General features: G+C 42.4%; 1 protein-coding gene across 1 annotated transcript in view; it reads left to right on the top strand.

Moving 5' to 3' along the window:
• The first annotated feature begins 18,675 nt into the window (after positions 1–18,675).
• Positions 18,676–25,707, top strand: part of LOC124555708 — a 625,138-nt gene continuing 618,106 nt past the window's right edge. The window contains exon 1 of the mRNA XM_047129712.1: positions 18,676–18,771. Within this exon, the coding sequence (XP_046985668.1) occupies positions 18,696–18,771 (76 nt within the window). The 5' untranslated portion in view covers positions 18,676–18,695. The remainder of the gene's footprint in view (positions 18,772–25,707) is intronic.

Below are 25,707 nucleotides of genomic sequence, written 5' to 3'. Positions count from 1 at the left end.
TGTTTGGAGTCCTTATCAAGTAGGCAAGACGTAGACATCGAAGGAATTTGGATAGGGACTACCAGAATTGTACCTAGTCGGTTAGTTGCCAATACGAAATACTCGGGGTACTTAAATCAGAATTATTGGAAGACATACGATGAAGTTACCACGAAACTCTGTCGGATATATTTAGCCAACCTGAACTCGATGAATCTTGTGGGACCATTATGCTGCCACCACCGTGCTTCTCACTAGGGCTCACCAGGAACAGATATAGAGCGCACAGAGAGGCATGTACGCAGTAGATTTGCCCTCGTTCAATACACGAATGGAATAGAGCAGAAAATCGATAAAACTGGTACCATATACTCTTAGCCATGCACTGTACAGTGGTTTGCGGAGTATGTATGTATATGTAGATGTAAATTAGACTGAGGTGACTAAAGTCATGAGATAGTGATACGCGCACATACAGCTGGCGGGAGTGTCACGTACAGAATGTATAAAAGAACAGTGCGTTGGCGGAGCAGTCATTTGAAATCAGGGGATTGACGTGAAAAGGTTTTCGACGTGATTATGGCTGCACGACGGGAATTAACAGACTTTGAACACGGAATGGTAGCTGTAGCTAGAGAAATGAGGCCTTCCATTTCGGAAATCGGTAAGAAATTCAATATTGCGAGATCATCATTGTCAAGAGTGTGCCGAGAATACCAGACTTCATGCTTTACCTCTCACCACGTACAACGCAGTAGCCGACGTCCTTCACGTAACGATCGAGAGCAGCGGGTTTTGCCGTAGAGTTGTCAGTGCTAACAGACAAGTTACACTACGTGAAATAATCGCAGATATCAATGTGGGAGGTACGACGAATGTATCCGTTAGGACAGTGCGACGAAATTTGCAGTTACTGGGCTATGGCAGACGACGACCGACGCGAGTGCCTTTACTAACAGATCCACATCATCTAGGCTTGTGACCAAATTGGTTGAATCCTAGACGACTGGGAAACCGTGGCCTACTCACATGAGTCCCGATTTCATTTGGTAAGAGCTGATGGTAAGGTTCGACTGTGGCGCACAGCTCACGAAGCCATGGATCCAAGTAGTCAACAAAGCACTACGCAAGTTCGTAGTGCAGAATGAAATTTCCACTCCGCAGCGGAGTGAGCACTGATATACTTCGTGGCATATTAAAACTATGTGCCGAACCGAGACTCGAACTCGGGACCTTTGCCTTTCGCGGGCAAGTGCTCTACCACCTGAACTACCCAAGCACGACTCATGACCCGTCCTCACAGCCCTAATTCCGCTAGTACAGATGGTAGAGCACTCGCCCGCGAAAGGCAAAGGTCCCGAGTTCGAGTTTCGGGCCGGCACACAGTTTTAATTTGCCAGGAACTTTCAAGTTAGTAGTGGTGGTGGTTTTTGGGGGAAGGAGACCAGAGAGCGAGGTCATCGGTCTCATCGGATTAGGGAAGGACGGGGAAGGAAGTCGGCCGTGCCCTTTGAAAGGAACCATCCCGGCATTTGCCTGGAGCGATTTAGGGAAATCACGGAAAACCTAAATCAGGATGGCCGGACGCGGGATTGAACCGTCGTCCTCCCGAATGCGAGTCCAGTGTCTAACCACTGCGCTACCTCGCTCGGTCAAGTTAGTAGTGGCTACATAATGTTGTGAGGTATATTTACGTGTAACGGACTAGGTTTTCTGGTCCTACTGAACCGATCACTGACTGGAAATGGTTATGTTCGGCTACTTCGAGACCATTTATAGCCTTTCTTGTTCCAAAACAACGATGGAATTTTTATGGTTGACGTACTGTACATGGCAACGGACCACAATTGGTCGTGATTGGTTTGAAGATCTTTCTGGAGGTTTCGAGAGAATTATCTAACAATCCATATCGCCTGCTATGAATCCCATCAAACATTTATGGCAGGCACATAATCGAGGGGTTAGTTCGTACACAAAACCCTGTACCCGCAACACTTTCGCAATTATGGACGCTTAAAGAGGCAGCGTGGCTCTATATTTCTGCAGAGGACTTCCATCGACTTGTGAAGTCTATGACACGTCGAGTTACTGCACTACGCCGAAAAAAGGATTTCCCACTCGATTTATTTATTTATTTACACGTCAAGTTCCGTTGGACCAAATTGAGGAGCAAATCTCCAAGGTCATGGAACGTATCAGTACATGAAATTACAACATAAAAGTAATAACACATAAAAATAACAGATAAAAAACAGATAAACAGATAACAGATAAAAAATAACAGATAAAAATAAATTAGGAGGTATCTCATGACTTTTGTCGGCTCAGTGTATAAGGCTAAGTTACATAAAAGATGAATCAGTTTTAATTCCCTTAGTTCACTTTATTGTTTGACGTGTTGTCGAAATGAATATCATGAGACTAACCCTTCGTAAGATAAGGATATAGTTTCCAGGAATTTCCCTTTATGTAACAAATGAGCAACGTTCTATTATTATATGATTTAGGTCTTCTGTAGCTTCTTCAAATCTGTGCTTTCAAGTGCTGGGACGATTCCGTAAGGACAAAGCCTCTTTGTTCCCTCTTCCTTCTGAAATCCAGCATTTTTAATTTAAATTTGCTTCTAGCTACTAACTATTTAATCAACTACATTGTTAGTTGATATGTTTAAAAGTTACACAATTCTTTCATGTATTTACAGTGACGTTTCGATATGTGGCTCCCTTGTTCTTAACTACGTACTGCACGTACAAATAACGTATAAACGTCCGTAAGTATATATTTTTTCCTTATCGGTTATACAATAGTGAGAGATTTCATGTGATTTCATTGTTAACAACTGTGGGTCACGTTTCACTCGCAGTAAATATTATGGGGTCCCTCATCCAAGATAAATGACTAAAAGGACTAGGGGTTAACGCTGCGAACAAATTATCAGTTGAGGACTAACGCTTACCGTTTCTCCTTCTGACATCAGTTGATCTGGATACACCTGTGCAGTATCATCAAATATTTTGGTTACACTGGATCAGTATCTTCACATCTTGTAATGTGGAAATGAAAATTTTTCTCTTCAAAATATATCGCGAAATAGACATAGAATTTTGGCTGTCGAATAAGATTCGTGACACTAGTGGTTAGGGGAATTCCCAGTTTGACGTTTGCCTGCTGACTGTCGTATCGGAAACAACCGAGCGGTACGGGATTTGATCTGTGTTTTCTGAAGCATGATCTTCTCGATATGGAGAGATTCAAAATTTTATCTTGTGGCGATGTGCTGGGTAATACGCGCGTTTATCTTGCATTGTTATTATTGACGTCGTATGACTTCGCGCAAGTTTGCAACTGAGACAGGTACGCTACTAGCTATAGCTACACTACTAGAGGAGACAGCTGGCAGCCCTGATACCAGCTCTCAGCCGAAGAGGACAAATCATTGCCGCTTGCACTGACTGAGACCAACGTCGCCTACATATCCAGCAACACTGAGGCGTTGTCGTAGGGACGTAAACAAAATCGCGTTATGGCGCTGGCTCGAAGAAACCGGATCTTCTCTAGCCGAAATGTAGGGCCCCACCTCTAATGGTCAAGATGGCGGCCAGACGCTAGGCTCTAACATTTCCTACTTGAAATTTGGTATTCGTTCTATATTCTCCTTCACGACTGTTTACTGCGACATCATATCGGTTGGCTTCCTGCTCCTCTTTCTCGTTTTTAATAAGGCCTTTGCAGCTCTGGCAACAAAGTAAATTCAGTCTTAGTTCGCGCAATGAGCTGAGTTCCATTTTCCTTATTTAGATGACTCACGTTAGGCTACAACTATTTACATGGAAAAAATAGCGTGTAGTAATACTGAATTAGATAGGATAATTATAGTTTACTATTCTATCAGCGATATCATCATCAAGACCAGGGTGTTCACTCTTTTCGACTTCTTCTGGACCTGCAGAGCTACAGATGTCTTGTAAGGACATTATCTGTCTAGTAAGCCAAAACGCTGATATATTCAAAGATTTTTTATTACGATGTTATTTTTTGATGCTACAACGACAGTGATAACGATGTGTTATGGAAGAAAGTACCACAACAGATATGTACAAAGTTGTTATTGTTAAATCCAGCCTGGTCATCAAATATGGGGTGTCTAGGAAACCTGCTTTCTCGGATCGCTAGACAACATTCAAACAAATCATATTAATGAGTTTCATTATAAAATGAAAAAATGCAATACTTAACTTTGTGTTTCGTAGATGTGTCGCAAGCAAAGGGCGACGGTCAAAATAAGGAACCTCTTCAGTATAACAGTTCCCAAGTCGTCGTTATATATACAGTACGAACGAAGTAACGACGCCGACGCTTCTGTCTAAGCCGCTAGTCTTGAGGCTGCTCTTCAACTGGGCCGCGCTTATGCCCTCTTCACCTAGGGGCCACTGCTGTTGCGTTGTCGTCCTGGAGACGGGTCGGTCGGGACTGGAAGCTGTGGCTGCAGGCCACGTCAGACTTCCAGTCGTACCCCACCATCCGGCCTTCGCTCTGGCGGAAACGTCCCCCGGTAAACGCCCAGAAGGGTACGTGTCCACCTCCTGAGGCCCATAACAAGATGTAGAAGGCGTCGGTTGCTGCGGCGTGGGCGGGTCCAGCTCCATCGGTAGGACGGGAGAAGGCGGAGGAGGTGAAGTCTCCGTCTCCATCGGGTCGTCCCGCGGTGTCGTGATGATACCCTCTGGCGGCTGCTGTGGCCGCGCTGTACTCGGGATCCGTGAATCTGGGGAAGAGATAAAGAAGGCTCACCGTACACATGGCAGTGGCGAATATGGTTGTAATATCGCGCTGCAATCCATCTGGGCCTGAAATGAGATACATGCATGCGCTAAGTCCACGAAGGATCCCGCCTCGCGCCCACCTTCTGCTGCCGCTAAAAACCCTGAAAAACACAATATCATGCGGCGCGAAGCGATACTTGCGGCCATCCTTCGGCGCCGGATGCTGAGGAGTTTGGAGCAGGTGCAGCAGTGTCCGATGGCGGCGGCCGTGAAGCAATTCCGCTTGCGATGGTCCATCCAAAGGATGCGAACGGTACGAGGCGAGAAACATTTGCTATGCTTGATCCCTGGTGTGGGTGGCACGAAGTTTGGCCATCTGCTGCTTGAAGATTCTGACAAACGTTCCGCTTGGCCGTTTGATTGAGGATGGAACGGTGCACTAGTTAGATGCTGTATGCCATTACGTTCACAGAGTGTTTCAAATTAATTTGATATGAACTGAGGGCCGTTGTCCGACACTATGATTTCAGGCAAACCTTCGAGGCAAAAAATATAGGACAACGCCTGAATCGTGCTACATGACGTTGCCGAGTTCATTGGCACAACAAAAGGACACTTGCTATATGAGTCTACCACAATCAACCAACGAGTGTTCCAAAAAGGTCCCGGAAAGTCTATGTGCACACGTTGCCATGGTGATTGCGACTTAGAGCAAGCAGGGAACTTTTGCAGCGGAGCGGACTGATCTTACTCTCATGCCTGACGGTGTGACGTCATCTGTTCTATTTGGGTGTCCATACTCTGCCAAGTACAGTGTTGACGCGCTAGCTGTTTCGTGCGAACAATCCCCCAGTGTCCTTCGTGAAGTAACTGCAACACTTCTTTTTGCATAGCTTTGGTCATCAACACATGCGACTGTCTGCTGTCATTTTGAACAAAAATCACACTTTGCTGTATAGCGAGGCTATGCCGACGTGCAGAGTATCGGTGCACTACAGAGTTCTTTATGCTGTGCAAAGAGCGAGGCCAAGATGTGCGAATATATTGTAGCAATGTGTTGAAATCTGAATCAGCCTCCGTGGCCTGTGCGATTTTCCTATAGTTCAGGGGAAAGGATTGGAGCAATTCAGAATCCTCAGCATCGATGTGACAACAAGACGCAGCAGAAGCGTCAAAGTATGTATCAGAGCCAATCGGAAGACGTGAAAGTGCGTCCGCATTACCATGTTGAGCTGTCGGACGATACACAATCTCGTGCTGGTATTGAGACAACAAAGACCATCATTGCAATTTTTGGGCTGTTCGTACAGGACAGGAACCGACTTGATCGGATGAAACAAAGACTGCAATGGCTTGTGATCCGTTACTAACTAGAAATTTCTGCCATACAAATAGTGGTGAAATTTAGTGACACCATACTCAATAACCAATGCCTCTTTCTCTATTTGTGAATAGATACACTAAGCTTTGGACAACACTTTTGATGCGAAAGCAATAGGCCTGTCTTTATTACAAAATCTGTACGAAAGCACTGCACCGATTCCGTAAGGGGAGGCATCAACTTGCAACACAACTGGTTTGTCAGGATCAAAGTGAACCACTGAGCAAAGCCCCATTAAGTTTTTGAAAAGCTTCTTGGCATACATCTGTCCAAACAAAGGAGAAGTTCTTGCGACGCAAGCGATGCAATGGAGCTGCGATTTGTGCAGCATTTGTTATGAACCGAATATAATAGTTCATTTCCCTATGACTGACTGCAATTCTGTGACACTGCGAGGAGCTAGCGGATCACGTATGGCTAATAAATGTGACTGAAGAGGATGTACACCTTGACCGTTCATGACATGACCAAGATACGGCAACTCAGGTTTAAAAAAATCACTCGTTTCCTGTCTACACTTTAGTCCTGCATCAGATAACACACGAAACAAGGCACGCAAATTTGCAAAGTGTTCTTCAGGTGTACGACCTGCTACGACAATATCGTTGAAATAGTGTGAACAGTTTGGTACTTGACCAGTCAGCTGTTCCAAACAGCATTGGAAAATGGTGGGTGCAGAAGCACTGCCTAAAGGCAAACGCAAGTATTTAAACAAGTCCAAATGAGTGTTTACAACACAAAAATGGTTCAAATGGCTCTGAGCACTGTGGGACTTAACCGCTGTGGTTATCAGTCCCCTAGAACTTAGAACTACTTAAACCTAACTAACCTAAGGACATCACACACATCCATGCCCGAGGCAGGACTCGAACCTGCGACCGTAGCGGTCGCGCGGTTCCAGACTGTAGCGCCTAGAACCGCTCGGCCACTCCGGCCGGCCTGTTTACAACACACGTTTCTAGATTCTTCAAAAATGGTTCAAATGGCTCTAATCACTATGGGACTTAACATCTCAGGTCATCAGTCCCCTAGACTTAGAACTAACTAAACTTAACTAACCTTAGGACATCACACACATCCATGCCCGAGGCAGGATTCGAACCTGCGACCGTAGCGGTCACGTGGTTCTAGACTGTAGCGCCTAGAACCGCACGGCCACACCGGCCGGCCTAGATTCTTCATCTACTGGTATTTGAAGATATGCATCGAACAGATCAGTTTTTGAAAAGTAGCGACCAACGACTAATCTGTCCATGAGTTCTTCTGGACGTGGCAATGGATAAGTAGCAATTACAGTTTGTGAGTTGACTGCAGACTTAAAGTCACTAGTGGACTTGCCCATGGACTAGCTTGTATGTGCGCAATAGCTCCGCTAGCTTGCAATTCTTTAAGTTCAGTAGCCACTTTGTCCCGTAATGCAGTGGGAACAGTTCTGGCCCGGCAAAATTTCGGCTGAGCATTGTCTTTCATCGTAATAAGTGCAACAAATTTTTTAGCTTTGCCTAAACCTTCAGAAAAGAGTTCAGGAAATTCTTTCAGTAATCTAGCTATACTGTCTTTGGCATTGATGCAGTCACAGACAACACATTACCCAGAATTATAAAGCCAAACTAATCAAGGCCAAATATTTTCTCACAATCACATGATTGTAGCAATACATGGCAGGCAAAGCACATTTTCCAAGAACAGGAATATCTTGTCCATTGTAACCCGTCAGGTACGTGCCAGTTTTAGACAGGCATAGGGACCCTAACAGTTAATATGTGTTATGTAGATTATGTAGTGTGTAAGTTTTGGGACCTATGACCTCAGCAGTTTGATCCCATAAGACCTTACCACGAATTTCCAAAATTTCCATCACTCTAGTGCTACTGAATTACGTACTGTACGGAAACCTCGCAGATAAAAGACCAATTCCTAATATCCTGATACCACCTGATCACGTGCTTAATACATCCTGCTCCGACAAATATCTGTGACTTTTTGCTGTTTATTGTAGGGTTATGGATCTACATTTCGCCCACCTCGCCCCTCCAAAATGGGTGTTCAAAAATGGTTCAAATGACTCTGAGAACTATGGGACTTAACTTCTGAGGTCATCAGTCACCTAGAACTTAGAACTAATTAAACCTAACTAACCTAAGGACGCCACACACATCCATGCCCGAGGCAGGATTCGAACCTGCGACCGTAGCGGTCGCTCGGTTCCAGATTGTAGCGCCTAGAACCGCACGGCCACTCCGGCCGGCAAGATGGGTGTCGTTTTGAGTACAAGCCACGCGGGTGCTCGCCATCCACAAGACAAAATGAGACGCTACACTCCACTAGAAAGATCTGTCTGAATAGTTTGCTCATTAATCTATGCTGATATGTCATCGCCAAATTATTGGGTGATATCCAGATGTTCAGTTCACTACAGGTCGATGATCATCTCTCTGCGAATACAACAGAACAGTAACATTCGCCATTTGACGTTACACGCAGCCGGAGATATTAGAATGCACTCGTCAATAACATATGATCTCCTAAATTCGCTAGGTTTGTCATTTGTTTTTCAGCAGTAAATGCTTCCTTTCTGTTAACGTTTAGTTCTGTTAGATAATAACAGAAATGTAGTTTAAACCTGTCTTTTATTTCAAGTAACAATATGTCCGATTAAATGTTTGGCCATGCGAGGATGTGATTTTTGACACATCGCATTTGAAGTACTGAATTTTAGTATTTAAATCTTTTTTCGCTGTGATTCTACTTTTACTGTGTAAATCTACTAATCTACTGTGAAAATTTAGAAATTAATTTGTGCCCTTTTTCAGAGGACACTTATTTTCTTTCGTGAGCGTTACAAATAGAACTTAGAAATGTCATTTTTCCATTTGAATATTTGTTCATCGCTTGGCACAATTCGCCCGTCTGAAAAATTTGCTATCGCTGTAGCCGATCGATCGGGAAAACAGTGTTCACGTTCGCGCTGTGTTATTAGGCTATGATTCTGCCTGCAAATATCTAGCTTTCTCGCGACTGAAGCGACTAATCCAACATGAAAGATGGATGAATATTACTGTATTCTTAACTGGAGCCGGCCGGGGTGGCCGGGCGGTTCTAGGCGCTACAGTCTGGAACCGCGCGACCGCTACGGTCGCAGGTTCGAATCCTGCCTCGGGCATGGATGTGTGTGATGTCCTTAGGTTAGTTAGGTTTAAGTAGTTCTAAGTTCTAGGGGACTGATGACCTCAGAAGTTAAGTCCCATAGTGCTCAGAGCCATTTGAACCATCTTAACTGGAAAGAGAGCCAATGTTGTTTTACAAACTTTTACGTAACATCTCCCCGAAAGTGTCCTAAGATTCTCACTGCCAGAGTGCTGTAACATATTTAGCCTTACTTCTTGTAGCGTTTGTATAATGTTCTTTCTGCAGACAAATAATTTCTAGAAAATTTTATTCTGATGTTTCGCTATTTTACAGACGTGTGAGTGTTTTTTAACGTATCTCATGAACGTAAAAAGGAGTGGAACCACTAATATTATTAGAGAGTTTTCCCCTCAGGCTTGGAACAGTACTTGTAACTGTGAATCGGAAATTAGAGTTACAAAACGCAGAAGTAAAACGCCTTCCTAAACCTCTTCAGACGCACGTTATAACAAAGGTATTGTGACTGCATTACTTTCAGCTTAATTACGTGAAACCCAGAAAAGAAGAGCAAAAATATGGTCATACTGCAAAACAGCGATCCATTTGGTTCCGGTAACTGACCCGAAAAGCGACTCCTGGCAAGAGACACGTTCTCTTTTAACTTTCTTAATCTGTATCTTAATAGACCAGCTGTTATTACATTTTCTTAAACAGCTTTCATAATTTGCAAGCGTTTCTACACGACAGCTACCGATAGAAGGTAGACCTGGTAATAAGCTCATCCGCACAAGCACAAAGAAAAAGGGAACAGAGGAGCAGAATTTAGAGTTTTAGTAACACGTGAATGCATTGTGTCTCAAGATGATATGTCTTCCACAGTTAATAATATATGAAATATTAATTAAATACTATTCAGAAATATTTTAAGACATTATTCCTACTGGACAGAAAAGAAGATACTATATTCTCTGGCTGTTGAGAAAATAACACGTTAAATGTTGGGAAACCTACTGAAGCAGTAATACGCTGGCGCACAATTTTCGTCTTCCTGCCTTTGTTTTATATTTCCGTCATGCTCCCTAAATGCCGCTGGTATTTCTTTGTGTGTAGTAACCTAGTCGTTGCGGAGCGTTAAATATAACCTTACATCCTTTTTTCTACTAATATTTGATACCATTATCCATAGCTCACACAAAGCTTAAAATACAACACATTTTAGACGCCCTTAGTAAATTTCCTCTATGTGTCTCGACTCTTTGTTCTGCGGGGAGAGTAGTTTTAATTCTCATTGTCTGTCCCGACAGCGTATCTCAGTATGTGGCACAATCTGAAGATACGCACTCTGTACCTTCAGTCCACCGACCTTCAATTTAAGTGTTGCTGCATCTGTAATAGAGTACGTAAAAGGATAAGTGTTTCGCATGTGAGATATTTTGCCTGAGACACTAATTTTCAGCATTAATACCGGGTGACTTGGTGAAGTGATATTCATCATCAATACTCCTACTTTCCAGTTGGTAAGCTACCCCAACACAATCCTCTGAACAGCCTGTCTCCATTGTTCCCTATCTTTCGCATTTCGGATTACCTCTCCCAATGTTTGGTTTGATCTCTCCTTTATCCGGTCAGTGGTCTTAGACCCAGTATTAGCATTCAGTGGCAGCGGGGTTTAAATTTCCGTCCGGGCATCATGATTTAGACTAATTGTTTCCAAAAATTATTTCTAGCAAATATCAGGCTGGTTCCTTCGATAAGATTTCCGTCAGTTTCCTCGTGCATACTTCTATAATTGGATCACGGCGTCCCTGATTCGATTCCCGGCCGGGTTGGGGATGTTCTCCGCCCGGGGACTGGGTGTCTGTGTTGTCCTCATTACTTCGTCATCATTCGGGAAAGTGGCGAGACTAGACTGTGTAAAGAATGGGAATTTGTACGAGCGCTGGTAACCGCGCAGTTGTGCGCCCCCAAACCGGTCATCATCATCATCATTATCATCATCATCCAACTGTATTAGTGCTCCTACCTCAATCTCAATGGTGCGTCATACACTACATCAGTTTAGCATTAATACTGTGTTTATAACCAAACGAAACCAAATATTTCCGCTTATCCGCACTGCGTCACCTGAACTCGCCAGCTTTGATTACTTGCAGCCTGCTCGCTAACGGGATGGCAAGAGCTAACATTCTTATTGATTTCCGCAGGAGAAAAAGCTAACGAACGGCTAAAATTGTTGAAACGTTTAATTTTTAATAGTATTTAGGAAGCAGGTTGTTATTGGTTTATGCGCAGAATATTTTTCTTAGCTGTCAGAAGACGTCAGCTAGTGAAACTACGTTCGAAGTGTTTGCATTCGGAGAAACATCGTTAGCAGTGCGCAGATTGCTTCACTAAAACTAAGAAAAATACTAAAAAGGAAAATGAGCTCGTCTGAAGTCTCGTCTTCAAAACTTTTACTTATTTCATTTAGTGGCCTTATACCCTTCACTTGGTTTTCGCAGTAAATCGGGGTGAACGTACGAATTGATGTATATTTAACAACTGATATAAATTTAACAAGTAAAATTATTTAAAATATGTTTCTACAACTTCTAGCAAATGAGCTTTTATATCACTATACTTATTTCGTTCTCTTGATTTAAAACATCGTCAGTTGTCTGGAATGAACGTATTTGATATTTTCAATTTTGTTTTGTTTTGTTTCATTCACCAAAGACAACGTTTTAAAACAATAAACGGGATGCGTATTGTGATATAAATACGCTCTTCCTAGTTGTTGTGCCAGCCGGAGTGGCCGTGTGGTTCTAGGCGCTACAGTCTGGAGCCGAGCGACCGCTCCGGTCGCAGGTTCGAATCCTGCCTCGGGCACGGATGTGTGTGATGTCCTTAGGTTAGTTAGGTTTTAGTAGTTCTAAGTTCTAGGCGACTGATGACCTCAGAAGTTAAGTCGCATAGTGCTCAGAGCCGTTTGAACCTAGTTGTTGTAAACAATCTCGACTGAACGAACGTATTGTGTGCCGCGAAATTTCAGTCTTTGTATTCCGAAACTACATGGAAGCTTAAAATTGTGCTGGAACGGTACTTGAGCACAGAGCCTTGTCTTTCCCGGGCGTTTGTGAGTTGTTCCCGCACAGCTCAGGCGGTAAGAGCTTTGCCTGTGAAAGGTAGGATTCAGTGTTCAAGTTCCGGTACTCAAAAATGGTTCAAATGGCTCTGAGCACTATGGGACTTAACAGCTGAGGTCATCAGTCCCCTAGAACTTAGAACTACTTAAACCTAACTAACCTAAGGACATCAAACACATCCATGCCCGAGGCAGGATTCGAACTTGCGACCGTAGCGAAGTTCCGGTACTGCTCGCAGTTTTAATTTACCACGAATTTTCAAAACAGCGCCCTTTCCGCCACAGAGTGAAGGAGCCACTCACATTATTCCATCAGAAAATAATTCTTTCATAATATTTATTTACTATACAGGTACTCGGATTTCTCATGAACCCTTTTTCTGAGGCTGCTAAACAGATGGTGGCGTTCTGTTTTTGATTACCAAACTTTGTGCCAATGTTCGTGGTAAATTTCAAAGGTTTTTCTGCAGTGTCTTGTGGAGTTAGGATGTGTGTGACTGTTGATGCTGATCCATCTGTTGGATGTGGACTTCACGCTCACCGGCCCCCATGGTGCTCTTTCAGAGATGACAATGTGTGGACAACGGATTTCATTCTCTCCCACCTCTCATCATAATCAACGACACAAACACATCAATGTACTATCCATCGCCACGTACAAGAGACAGTTATAGTTAAGGCACCAGACATGCAAGTCCCCCAAGTAACATCAGCCACGAAGGGCATTCAGTAAATGGAACCCGTGAAAATATCGATCAATCTTTCTTTTCCTTTCAATTTTTTTTTTTTTTTTTTTTACGTATTCTCCATCACTCTCTATTGCCTGAACGCCAGTGTTGTTTAAGAGCTTGTATTCGCTGCTGGTAAAACCTCTTGTCCTGTCCTCGTACCCATGATTTCACTGCGTGAGTTACAGAAGAGTGTCTCCATTGGCCCCAGCTGCTGCACTAGTTCAGATGAAACAGCTTTTCTTTGAATCTTGTGGCCTGTTGTGAGCATTCGTGAAACCCACCTTGACCACCCCTTTCAGTATCGAAGAGTCTCAGTCATTGCACACGCACTTATTATATCAGTAATCGAACTGTGATGAGCCAGTTTGCATGAATAATGGCATTTCTTTGCTTGGAAGCAGTGACTGTGAGCGGACGTTCCGAAGGTGGGCGACCACGGAGTTAAGTTTCTGCACTTCCTGACACTTTAACGTTCTTTACCCATCGCAGAACAGTACTCCTATCTACTGGTTCATGGGTGTTGACAACGGTTTATTTTGCCGCAACCAAGAAAAAAATTACAGCGTGTTGCTTGTTACGAGTATATTGCTTAGGCGCTATTTTGGTGGTTCACTACGTCTCTGCCATCTGTTTCAATTGTTCAAAATTTCAGAAGTTTTCCTATACATACAAGGTGATTCACCAACTCCTACTGACGTCGTTTTATACAACCCTCAGTCTTATGTTCGATCTTCAACAACCACGTGCGAGGTTTTCATATTTTCTCGCGCAAACTATTAGACCTACAGAAAATATGAACAGGTACCTTTTTAGGAAATTTTACGTAGTGAAATTTTGAACTGGGTTGCGTTTTAGCTAGATGCAGTAGTTTTCGAGTTATTCAAAAGAAACGTGCACATGCGACCTTCAAACGTTCCCACAGTAGTACACTCAGCCCTCATGGTCAGGATTTCTACTCATGGCACTCTCTCCTACCACTGTACAAAAATTTGTGACTGAAGGAATTATTTCCCACAGTCTACCTTTTTTGGTCTTCATTGACTAGATTTATTACGCCTTCGTCTCAATCAGGTGTTTACAATTAGTAAAATTGATGTTTGTGTAAATTTTACCTAACAAATTTGTGATTTTTAGCAGCTTAAAATAAACAACTACATCGTTGCATTCGTCAGGCCTTCGGCCTACGAAACTACTGTGCTTGTAAGGGTTAAGTTTGGATCGAAATGCCAACGTAATTCGTTTTAGCTTAACGTTTACAAAAGTAGTTTTTTCTTTCATTACCCTCATTGGCACGTTTAATTTAATAATGTTAATGAAGTAGTCGACTATGCTGGTGGCGTAATAGCCCAATCAATAGACCAAAAGCGATCGAATATCGACGATAGTTCTTGTAATCGAAAATTGTAGTAAGTGGAAAAAGGGAGTGCCACGAACATCATAATAGAAATCCTGACTGTTGAGAAATGAGTAGGTAGGAGGTGCGTTTTAAAGTCACTTTCGTACTTTTTTCCTTGAATAGCCCGAAAACCGTGGCCTCCAGCGGAAACGTATCCCAGTACAAAATTTAACCACATTACATTTTCCAGAAAAAGGGCCTGTCCATTTTTATGTAGTACTAATAGTTTGCTCGAGCGAACATGAAAACATCGCGTGGTTTTTAAAAGCCAGATATAACACTGCGGGGTGCATAAAACGACATCGGTATGGGCAGCTGAATTACCGTGTATATCAATGGTCGTAAAATAATTTGAGTCATTATTTACTGAATGGTCCTCCTAAAGAAAGCAATGAGACACAAGAGTTCGGCGTCACCAAACACAAGTATCGCATCTAACTTCTTATTAGAGAATGTACCTACGTGCAAGCCATGCTGCCATACTGAAGGAAATCTGCCCACACCCGACTCTTTTCTTGATTGTTTTGCACTGGAGGCAGTTAAACTCTGGAATGTAACGGTATGCGTTCAGTCGATTAGTTTGGTGACGATACACAATTGTTTACATATAAACTGTTTGTGTAAACACGGGGACGTACACTTGCTTTTGAAATCGTATTATGGAATACATTTACTTACTTAGAGTACCAGATAAACAGCTCTCAGTTGACCCTGTATCTAAAAGGAAATAGAGCTAAGATGCGGGCATCACCTTTTTGATTGAAGTAACGAAACGGGTGTTACTTATTTAATTTACCGTGTACGTAGGAGCGGCTCACGATTCACAAAGTAGGCTGAAATGACGTGTCACAAACTGTGTCCATAAGCTGTGCACTGCATGTACATGTCTTAAGATACACTGTAAAAACGTGGACATCACCCTTACTTCTAGACACGTATGCGTGCCTGAGGTAAGTACTTCGCTTACGACTTGCATCCAATACATTTTCTATTGGCTGCTGTCCAACTGTTGACAGGACACGTTGCGCAGCGGATGTATTACATGTCAACCAGTGTTAATGACATATTTCTATATAGATATATAAATGTAGCTGTGCTACAAGTTTCAACTGCTCGCTTTCTTCCAGTAGTCGATGAAGGAACGTCTCCTACTGCCATCTGAGGTGCGGGCTCGAGTTAGGTGTTCCTCGTACCTATGCCACACTCGCTTAATAAAACTTTAAACGACAGATCATAATCAATTTCATGTTCGTCTAAAACTGTTATCAAAAAGGTTGCCAAATTCACTTTTACCGGAAATAAAAGGAAAAAAAGCCCTACGCAACTAATATGGGTCCTGTAGCACTTTGACCGATATCCAAAAATCCTGAGATTTGAACACTGAACCGGAAGATGAAACGCCGCTCCCTGTCTCCTTTGGTTCCTTTACTGGTGTCCAACGAAAGGACTTTCAAACTATGGGGAGAAAAGTCTCCCGGATAATAACTGACAGTTATGTGAATTGTGTCAGATGAAAAACTCTTGGGTTCTGCAGTTTAGCTTATGATCTTCAATCAAGCCTTGATAAATCTGTTCTTTTTTTACCCTTGCATCCTGAAATTAGTTAATTACACCACATTCTTAAACAGGTCTGCCCCTGAAAAGTGTTCAGCGCTTTGGACAAACACAGCCAAGTGTCCTTTAAACTTAGCCGCTCTCCGAAAGATCCGTTACAGCAAATTCATGTTCCTTCCACGCCTTTGGTTCACATGTGCGCCAATCCATTTGGACCACGAATATAACGTACAAAACCTACAATGCAGTATTGTTCCTCCTCCTCATTTCCTAGGACGTGCGAGCAACTCACAGCTTCTCTCTGAGAAAATCCGCAGTCGCATCTCTACACATGCAGTTCAAAATGACTCCATGGAAGATGCTTAACACTTCAGTCTTTCAGTCAGTCAGCGCTATAGCAACTGTTTCATTTCCTTGTGCCAAGTCATGGATATTTCCAGTAGCTCTCCTCCGTCTATTGAGCCTGTCAGTACCTCGCGTCTGCCTTGACCTATGGCACTGTCAAAATGGCGGACATAAACAACTCATCAAAATCCAATACGCTATAATTTTCACCATTAAAAGACTTATAGCTATTTTCGGGATATTACATTCTTCTGCTTCGCTGACTTACAGGTACCTTTCAACCTAACCTAGATCTCGGGTCTGTCATCACAACCTGCGTTCCAGAAAACAACATGCAAGCAAAAAAATATTGTTATATTCTTCGCACGCGAATAACGTCACACACATCATCATCATCGTCACCATCATCTCATAGATCAGAGTCAGCGTCTGGTGAAGGTAGATTCAACCAATATGCTGACGTAGTAACCAATAGAAAAACCTCTGACAGACGAGTCAACCGAGTAACTCTGAAGTCAACTGTGACCAACATCAAGAAACTTAAACTTAGCATTTAATTACTGCCGACAAGTGGATCGTTCCATCTGTAGTACAGTCATGTCCTGAGTGGGCCGTTCCATCTGTAGTAAAGTCATGTCTTCCAGAACTCTAGCACATGCTATTCCTCGTCACATTGACACGAATATTTCACCCAAACTTCGATGATCTTTCACACCGTCCACACGCATATTCATTTCCATAAGATTTCGGAACGACGAGTTTTATACTAAGTGATCTCAACATGTTTCAACCTCCGCAACACAAGCATCACATGTATCATATTACCTTTAAATCTTAATCAGACTGAACCTGGCATTTACTTACAACATTTTTCGTGTAATAAAATTGCTTTTTCATTAAAAACTATATGAGTACTCTTCACATCAAACGCGTTCATTTATGTACAGCAAATTAATTTCGTGTTGGTTGCACTATATTTCCGAGCGTTAGATATTGATTCCACAGGGCAATTGTCTCATCTTGCTTCATGTTGCTGTAGACTCTTGACAGGGGTTGTATGAACTTTTATTTTGAGCTACTATTCACACTGTGGACTTCTGTTTCCACTGTTGGCTACGAGTACTCAACTAAATAAATATCTAGCGTATGTGAACCTGTTTCTGACAACTGCTGTATTATATAAAGTAACCATTGTCAGCTCTTTTCTACTGTAGCTTCGGTTCATTATTTCTTTGTAATGTCCAGTCGAAGACGACATGACCACTAGAGACGAATCAGAAGCTCGGATTGGCCACTGAAATGGAAAGAAATCTTCTGTGTCACTTCAGTGAAACCATCCGGGAAATTTCTTTAAACGATTTAAGGGAGTCAAAAGCAGATAAATCTGAATGGCCAGGCGGGCATTTGTACCGCCGTCCTTACGAATGCAACTCCAGTGTGACGCCTTGCTCGGTGGTTCATTGTCTTGCTGAAATATCTACATATCTACATGCCTCTTTGTCCTCACTACGAAATATACACTGCATCACTCATTCCTTTTGTCTGTGGAGAAAGCTAGATGCATGATTCCACGGCATATATTACAACCCTACCTATTATGGAGGTGACAGCAAAAGTGATGTTCTGTTTCGATGCTCTACTTGTCAGGTAAAATGAGTGGAAGTACTGTAAAATCAGGGTCTTTAATCAACTGTCACAGTCTCATATGCAGCACACAGGCTACAGATTAAAACAAACGGCTAATTGTTTGCTTAACGATTCTTTCACGGAAAGAAGGGAGATAAAGGTTTAACTTCCCACTGTCGACGTGGTCAGTAGAGACGAATCAGAAGCTCGAATTGGGGAATAATAGGGAAGGAAATCGGCAGCATAAACGTTATCTTATTGATACGATTACCATCTTACCCGAAAAAGCGTGCAGCGTAGGTGTGTAACCAGATTTTATTAGTAAATTCCTGTCATGCTTACTTCATGCTTCATTTTTAATAGCACGACATGACCTAATTGGAATGAAAATACTGACAATTGTTAGATATGTACCACTGTTGTGGCAATGTTTATGAGAGATGATGTGAAAGATTTGCAGTCAACAGATTAGCCTACAATCTCAATTTTAGTATTTTGTGAGCTCATGAACAACTGTGTAATCATTCCGTATAATCTTTTTGAGTTGAAACTGCCCTTTAATTGAGAAATGTTTTGTATCTTTGTTCAAAATGTGAGGTTTCAAACAGTGTATAATTTTTTTAATTTTCGCTTCATTTGTTACAGGCTTCTGGATGAGCTGAATGCAATGCAGTTGGTTCCCTTCGTGGCCACGACGCTGGTCGTGGCGCTAGTGTGGCCCTTGCTAGCTGCCCGTCAAGACGGTAAGTTGATTTCGCTAGAATCCGTGGTGATTCCTCTCCACGTATAAACTGCTATCTCTGAGAAGAGACGCTAATAGCCCGCGTTAATTACTGATCTTGTGGCGGCATGGAAATTCTGTAATCATGCCAGCGAAGGATCTCGTTGCTGATGAGCAGCTCTAATTAAAAAATGGCGCTCTCCTGTTACCTCCCACACTACAAGTCTGTGTCCAGAATTCTTTATCTGTACCACACAATTTTTAGAATTGTATTGTCAGCAACACAGTATATCTGCTGAAGTAATAAAAAAACTAAAAATTTTGCTCCATTGCCCATAGTCCAATGACGGCAGAAAGAGTTTTAAAGTTGAGATAATCATAGTTTGCTAATTTTTTAGGCCTAACAAAGATATTATTGGGTTGCGTGCTTTCCTGAATTTCCAGGTCTCAAAATCACTAAAGCTTACTTAGGCACACACAAAAGCTGTGAAATTTGACGGTGTTCCAACTTGTGGGCAGTTGCAATTACGATCTGTCGTATTCTCTCGGTTTTTCCATTCCGACGGATAACAAAGCTGTGATATCGATACGTTGTACATCCAATTACGTATCCTAAATACGACGCTAGGCGTTAAACGTTTGGGGTGGCGTTTGGTCACGTAGTGTAGCAAGACGCCATACGGGGTGTGGTCGAGGGAGTCTATTGTACCAATATCACCTTTTCCATTCGCAAACGGAGTACTTCAAAGACGATCATCGGTACGTCTTTCATACAAGCAAAAATTTCTCTTATTGTTGGGGAAAATTGCCATTGCTGCTGCAGTTCCTGGGAGGAATTTATGTGTTCCAGAATGAATTCTTCACTCTGTAACGGATTGTACTTCGCTTTCAAATTCATCGACGATTTCAAACTGAGTTTGGAACCGACACTCGAATACGCAATCCTGCTTTCCACAGGCAGTGCTCTGACCAGTTGAGCTAACCAGACACGACCGAAATGGTGCCAGTACCTCTATCTTACTTTCTAAACTTGGCAGAAACTCTACTACATTCGTTGCTTGACTAGTACTACTGTCAAAAAGGATATTGCGGACATGAAGCTAAGCCATAGCCTATGGGCAGCGGGTGTTTTCCAAGATCAGTCTTTGACTCTGTAGCGTGTTTTGCAATTTCGTAACAGATTTAAACTGTGAGCAGCATCGGATAAGAGAATTTCCCTCGGAACACAAAGTTTCGGGATCGAATCCTAGTGTAGCACAGAGTTTTAATTTATCAGGGCGTTTAAAGTTAGATGTTTCATAACTCGTCTTGGAAGGTTGCTATTTTTCTTTCCTAAATTAAATTTGCGTTTCGACAAATTAAGGGCATTGTAATTATCATTATTTACTGTTAATTTTGAGAAAACTTTCCGCGCTGAGATACATGCCAGATGCAATACGTTAGGGAGATTGGAGGGGATTGTTTCCTTCCATGGTAACACCGTTGTAAAATGTAATCGACTAATTTCCCATCAGTCTTAAGCCACATTTCACACTCTTAGCATTCTCTCCATATCGTAAGCACCATCTTAAAGTTCATTTACAGAATTCATGAGAAAAAGACGATAATACTTCAGCAACTTTAAATGACGTCCAGTATCGAACGTCATTGTTGGCAATATTACCACAAAGTAGAAGTTATTTCTGACTTTTCATTAAACAGTGAACGTTTTCCCATCAGATCAAGTCAAAATTGGCTTGCCTACCTTGTGTTCCACAAGTTTCTGTCCAACGCAAGCAAGGAAGAGCTCATAGAGCACACAACGTGTTTCTCACTTGTAGACGCAATTCACACTGGTCTCGTCGCACGTACCAAGCAAATTGTCATCTTGGTTAAGGGCTTGCGCTCCCATTCAGCTTGAGTGGTATTCAGATTCAGATTAAAGTTTCTTAAATACCAGGATGATTCCGTTGAAAATAAATGGAAATTACTCCTTCTCAATAGTGTTCTTCGAGAGCTTGTGTTCCATCACCAGTGACTTTTCGACGTGTCCGTGATCCTCCTTTCTTTTCTTTTCTTTAGTCAGATGTCTTTAGTTAGCACCTCCAAAGCTTAGATGTACAAGGGTCTTTCAGTAAGTAATACCGCACAATTTTTTCTCAGAACATATTTACTGTCAAGAGTTAGAATTTCGTGACAGCATCAATCAGCATTTCTTCTACATGCGCTATTTCCCTATATAGTTTCAATCACGTTCTAGGGCGTTTCTTTCGCCAGCGCTGTATAAGAGCATGTATTTCCTGTTGATAAAAGTTTTTGTTCTGGCTTCGTAGCCATGTTTTCACAGCATGAACTGCGCTCTCATCATCCTGCGTAGAGAATCCGCATCTTCTGACACTCCAAGTGAACGCCGACTACAGAAGTGGTGATCCTGATGGAACTCACTGGAGTAAGACACAGCCAACATGCAGCAGAATTAGAGTACACAGCGTCATGCGAATTCCACCTGAATCAGTAACAAGTAGTGTAACTGTCACTCTAACAATGCCATTTGTTCTCGTTTAGAAGGTGAGCGCATTGCTAGTATAAAGGAAAAAAAAAAAAAAACTCGCAGAACGCTACCTTTGAGGAAACGAATGCATTTTATGGAATCTGATCAGCCAAAAATTCTAGTAAAGACACTAATAAAGCTCTTGGGAGGACCCTCAACAAATATTACAGTAGACAATTTTTCACAAGTGTTCGGTTGTTTCAAAATATATTGCAGGGAAGTATTGTAGTAGTGGGAATTTCGAGACAAAACAACAAGTAAATTTCACCAGAAATGACGGCATTCAAATCTAGAGCTGTTTCATCCTCATCACACCGTTCTGAAGACCATTTTACAACTATAGGCCATTTACCCAAAAAGAACAGATGTGTCATACTGCTCCGTTCTCTGCACCGCTGTGCCACAGTAGATACAGGTCGTAAAAAGCAGCCAGAGATAATTCTGTTCAATAATAAAACTAAGTCAAGAGCTGACGTAAAATACAGTCAAAAGAGACTTATGCACATATGTAACAGATGCAGCACCCATAACTAATTTGTGTTTATTTTCACTGGAACATCCCAAACTACTATGAAGGCAGATCTGATGAAAGGTAAATATTCCTCAAGGAATCAGGACAAGAAGTGGAACGTTCTCATATGGAGAAGAGGGGCAACAACCCACGACTCCAAAAGAATCTTCTAAAAGCAATGGCACGTTGTGGAGTTACTCGCCAACAGCCAAAGATTAAACAACATGTTCCATGTGCCCACATATGTTAGACAGAAGTGACCAAACATGTAGCAAACGCAGAAGAAATATTTGCAAAAACATAGGCAAATAATTTGTAAAGTAGGCATTTTTCATGAGGAGAATTTCTAGTGTATGTCCAGTAAAATTTGAAGTTTTCTGTTTAATCTCAATAAATTATAATATAATTCGTGATATTGTATTTCACGTAGTAAAATGAAGGTCATAATATAATAATAAATAATCTCTTATTCATTCTGTGCCATCAAACCCATCATAATTTCATAATATTGTTTTAATAATAGCTTTTTTTCCTTTCTTCTGAGGTGGGGGTCTCGTTATCCTTCTCATGAATTTTTACGAGCCCAGCCACTCATTCATCCAAGGGTTAAAAACTGTAAAATTGGAATTTGTGTAAATTTTTTCTCACAATTTTGTGAATTTTAATTGGATAAAATTGAAAATTAAATCGTTTTGTTTGCCTGGTCTTCTTGCTACGAAACAACTGTGCTTGCAAGGGGTAAGTGTAGAACGAATTGTAAAAGTAAGTAGGTTTTGCATAAGCTTTACATTAAGTTTCGCGGAAAAGTTTAAATTAAAAATGTTAACGAAATTGCAGACTGTGACGATGGCGTAATAGCCCAGTCAGTGAAAATAAAGAAAGGTTGAATATGGGAATATTCGTGTAGTCGCAAATAATTGTACGGTACTATGAGGGAGGGCCATGAACAAAATATTACAAACATAAACCCTGATAGGCAGGGTGACGGGTGGATTGGAAGGGGGGTGGGGGGAGTGTGGCGGTAAGGTTGCGTTTGAAGGTCAGTTGTGCAAGTTTTCTTGAACAAATCAGCAACTGCGGCCAATGGTGGAAACTTATCCCAGTAGAAAACTAAATTAAATTAAATCAAATCTTATACAAAAAAGGCAGTGGTCATTTTCTCTCTTGGAGTAATAGTTTGCGCGAAGAGGATTAGAAAATATTGAAAATCTCGCATGACGTGCGTGCGCTGTAGCTTAGATGGTTTTCGTAGGCATATTCGAGATAGTTTCCCAGCTTGACAGGTGACAAGTGTCCTGTATCAAATTGTTGGGCACGTCTTCATCTGCACCACTGTTTCACGTTGTAAACAGTTACTGTTACACCTCGTATAATGTCTATCGTATCTGGCACTGATCACATACTGACGAACAGTGCCGGCCGGAGTGGCCGTGCGGTTCTAGGCGCTACAGTCTGGAGCCGAGCGACCGCTACGGTCGCAGGTTCGAATCCTGCCTCGGGCATGCATGTGTGTGATGTCCTTAGGTTAGTTAGGTTTAATTAGTTCTAAGTTCTAGGCGACTGATGACCTCAGAAGTTAAGTCGCATAGTGCTCAGAGCCATTTGAACCATTTGACGAACAGTATTCAAGTATTGGTCGGATGAGGATTTCGTAAGCTATCTCCTTTGTAAGTGCGTATTCATCTACATACGCTGAAGCGCCAAAGAAACTGGTGTAGGCATGCGTATTTAAATACAGAGGCATGTAAACAGGCAGAATACGACTTTGCGGTCGACAACGCCTATATAAGACAACAAGTGTCTGGCGCAGTTAGATCGGTTACTGCTGCTACAACGACAGGTTATCAAGATTTAATTGAGTTTGTACATGGTGTTATAGACGGCGCACGAGCGATGGAACACAGCAACTACGAGGTAGCGATGAAGTGGCGACTTCCCCGTACGACCATTTCACGAGTATAATGTGAATATCAGTAATCCGGTAAAACATCTAATCTTCGACATCGCTGCTGCTGGAAAAAGATCCTGCAAGGACGGGACTAACAACGACTGAAGATAATCGTTGAACATGACAGAAGTGCAGCCCTTCCGCACAGCCTATATGTCAGCAGGGCACTGTTCAAACTGGTGGAGACTCTGCAGTGGTGTGGGGCATGTGTAGTTGGAGTGACATGGGACCCCAGATACGTCTAGATGCAACTCGGACAGGTGATACGTACGCAAGCATCCTGTCTGACCACCTGCATCCATTCATGTCTATTATGCATTGCGACGGACTTGGAAATTTCCAGCAGGACAATGCGACAGCCCACACGTCCATAATTGCTGCAGAGTTGCTCCAGAAACACTCTTCTGAGTTTAAACCCTTCTGCTGACCACCAAACTCCCCAGAAATGAACATTATTGAGGATATCAGGGATGCCTTGCAACGTGATGTTCAGTAGAGATCTCCACCGCCTCGTACTCTGGTGGATTTATGGACAGCCCTGCAGGATTCATGGTGACAGTTCCCTCCAGCACGACTTTAGACAATAGTCGAGTGCATGTTACGTCATGTTGCGGCACTTCTGCGTGCTCGCGGGGGCCCTACACGATATTAGGCAGGTGTACCAGTTTCTTTGGCTCTTCAGTGTAAATGCGTAAGTCGACTAGACAGCGAACGGTTCGCTGTAATTGTGTACCCACGTGTGTGGTGGTGTGTATAATTGATATGAACATAACAACGCAACAAGGACTCAAAGTTATTCGTAAATTAAACTAATGAATGCTACTCCAAAATCGTGGTGAGTAAATTAATTGTTTTATTTTTCAATGCAAATGCAGCATTCTGGCTGCACAGTGTAAGCCAAAAGGTCAAGAAGTAATTTAAAAAATGAATAATAAAACAGCAGCATTCAAAATACAGTCGACCTAGTCTTACTAACGATAAATATGCATCGGTGGGAAACCAAAATTAAAGTAATTTTTTCATCTTTCTGACAGAGAAAATTATTCGTGAAAGATCTTACGATGAGGAATCCTGTGGAAGGAAATAATTTGTGAATTCTTTTGTTCCTGTACTGAATATTTGACCTCTGATTTTTATTACTCTGGACGCCGATGAGTTCCATTAGCAGCTCGTTAGAGCCGATGGGGCCAGCTAATGCACATGAAGGCAAAGCGTGCAGCTCCCCGCAGGCTTCTCGGCACACCTCATCGCCCGTCTATCCATCCATTCCTCTCAACCCCTTCTCTATCTCACTTCCTTTCCAATTACCTCTCCTTATTCTGGTATCCTTTTTGCTTGCCAAAAACAATGCATAATAAAACAAGTATACCGAATTGTTATTTTGGTGCCATGTTGCATGTTGACTTTACGTAACTGAATTGCTCAAAATGACTCCGAGCACTATAAGACTTAACATCTGTGGTCATCAGTCCCCTAGAACTTAGAACTACTTAAACCTAACTAACCTAAGGACATCACACACATACATGCCCGAGGCAGGATTCGAACCTGCGACCGTAGCGGTCACGCGGTTCCAGACTGAAGCGCCTAGAACCGCACGGGCACACCAGCCGGCTCTGAATTGCTAAAAAACGGTTTTGAACTATCCTCATGACTCGCATAACACTTCATTTCTTAGGACGCAATCTCTTTCTCAGTCCTCTTTTGACGACAGCAAATCACAACTAACAGCCACCAATGTAGTGGCCGTAAAAGTACATCTATATTCTACTAGGAGTATAGATTTAGCAATATAGATTTACTTCGGTGTCTCCTATCGTGCAGCTAGTGCGCGCTGTTCTGTAAACCGACATGCCTCTTGAGGGGTGATTTTCAGCTTTGACGGTGCATGCAATGACGGAATTTACGGCGAGAAGATTTAGTACCACGGAAGTTATTCTCCTTAATGGCGTCCACCACATCGACGTCA

This window comes from Schistocerca americana, chromosome X, assembly GCF_021461395.2.
Source record: "Schistocerca americana isolate TAMUIC-IGC-003095 chromosome X, iqSchAmer2.1, whole genome shotgun sequence".
In the NCBI taxonomy this organism is placed as follows: Eukaryota; Metazoa; Arthropoda; class Insecta; order Orthoptera; family Acrididae; genus Schistocerca; species Schistocerca americana.
This window is presented reverse-complemented; position numbering and strand designations above follow the sequence as displayed.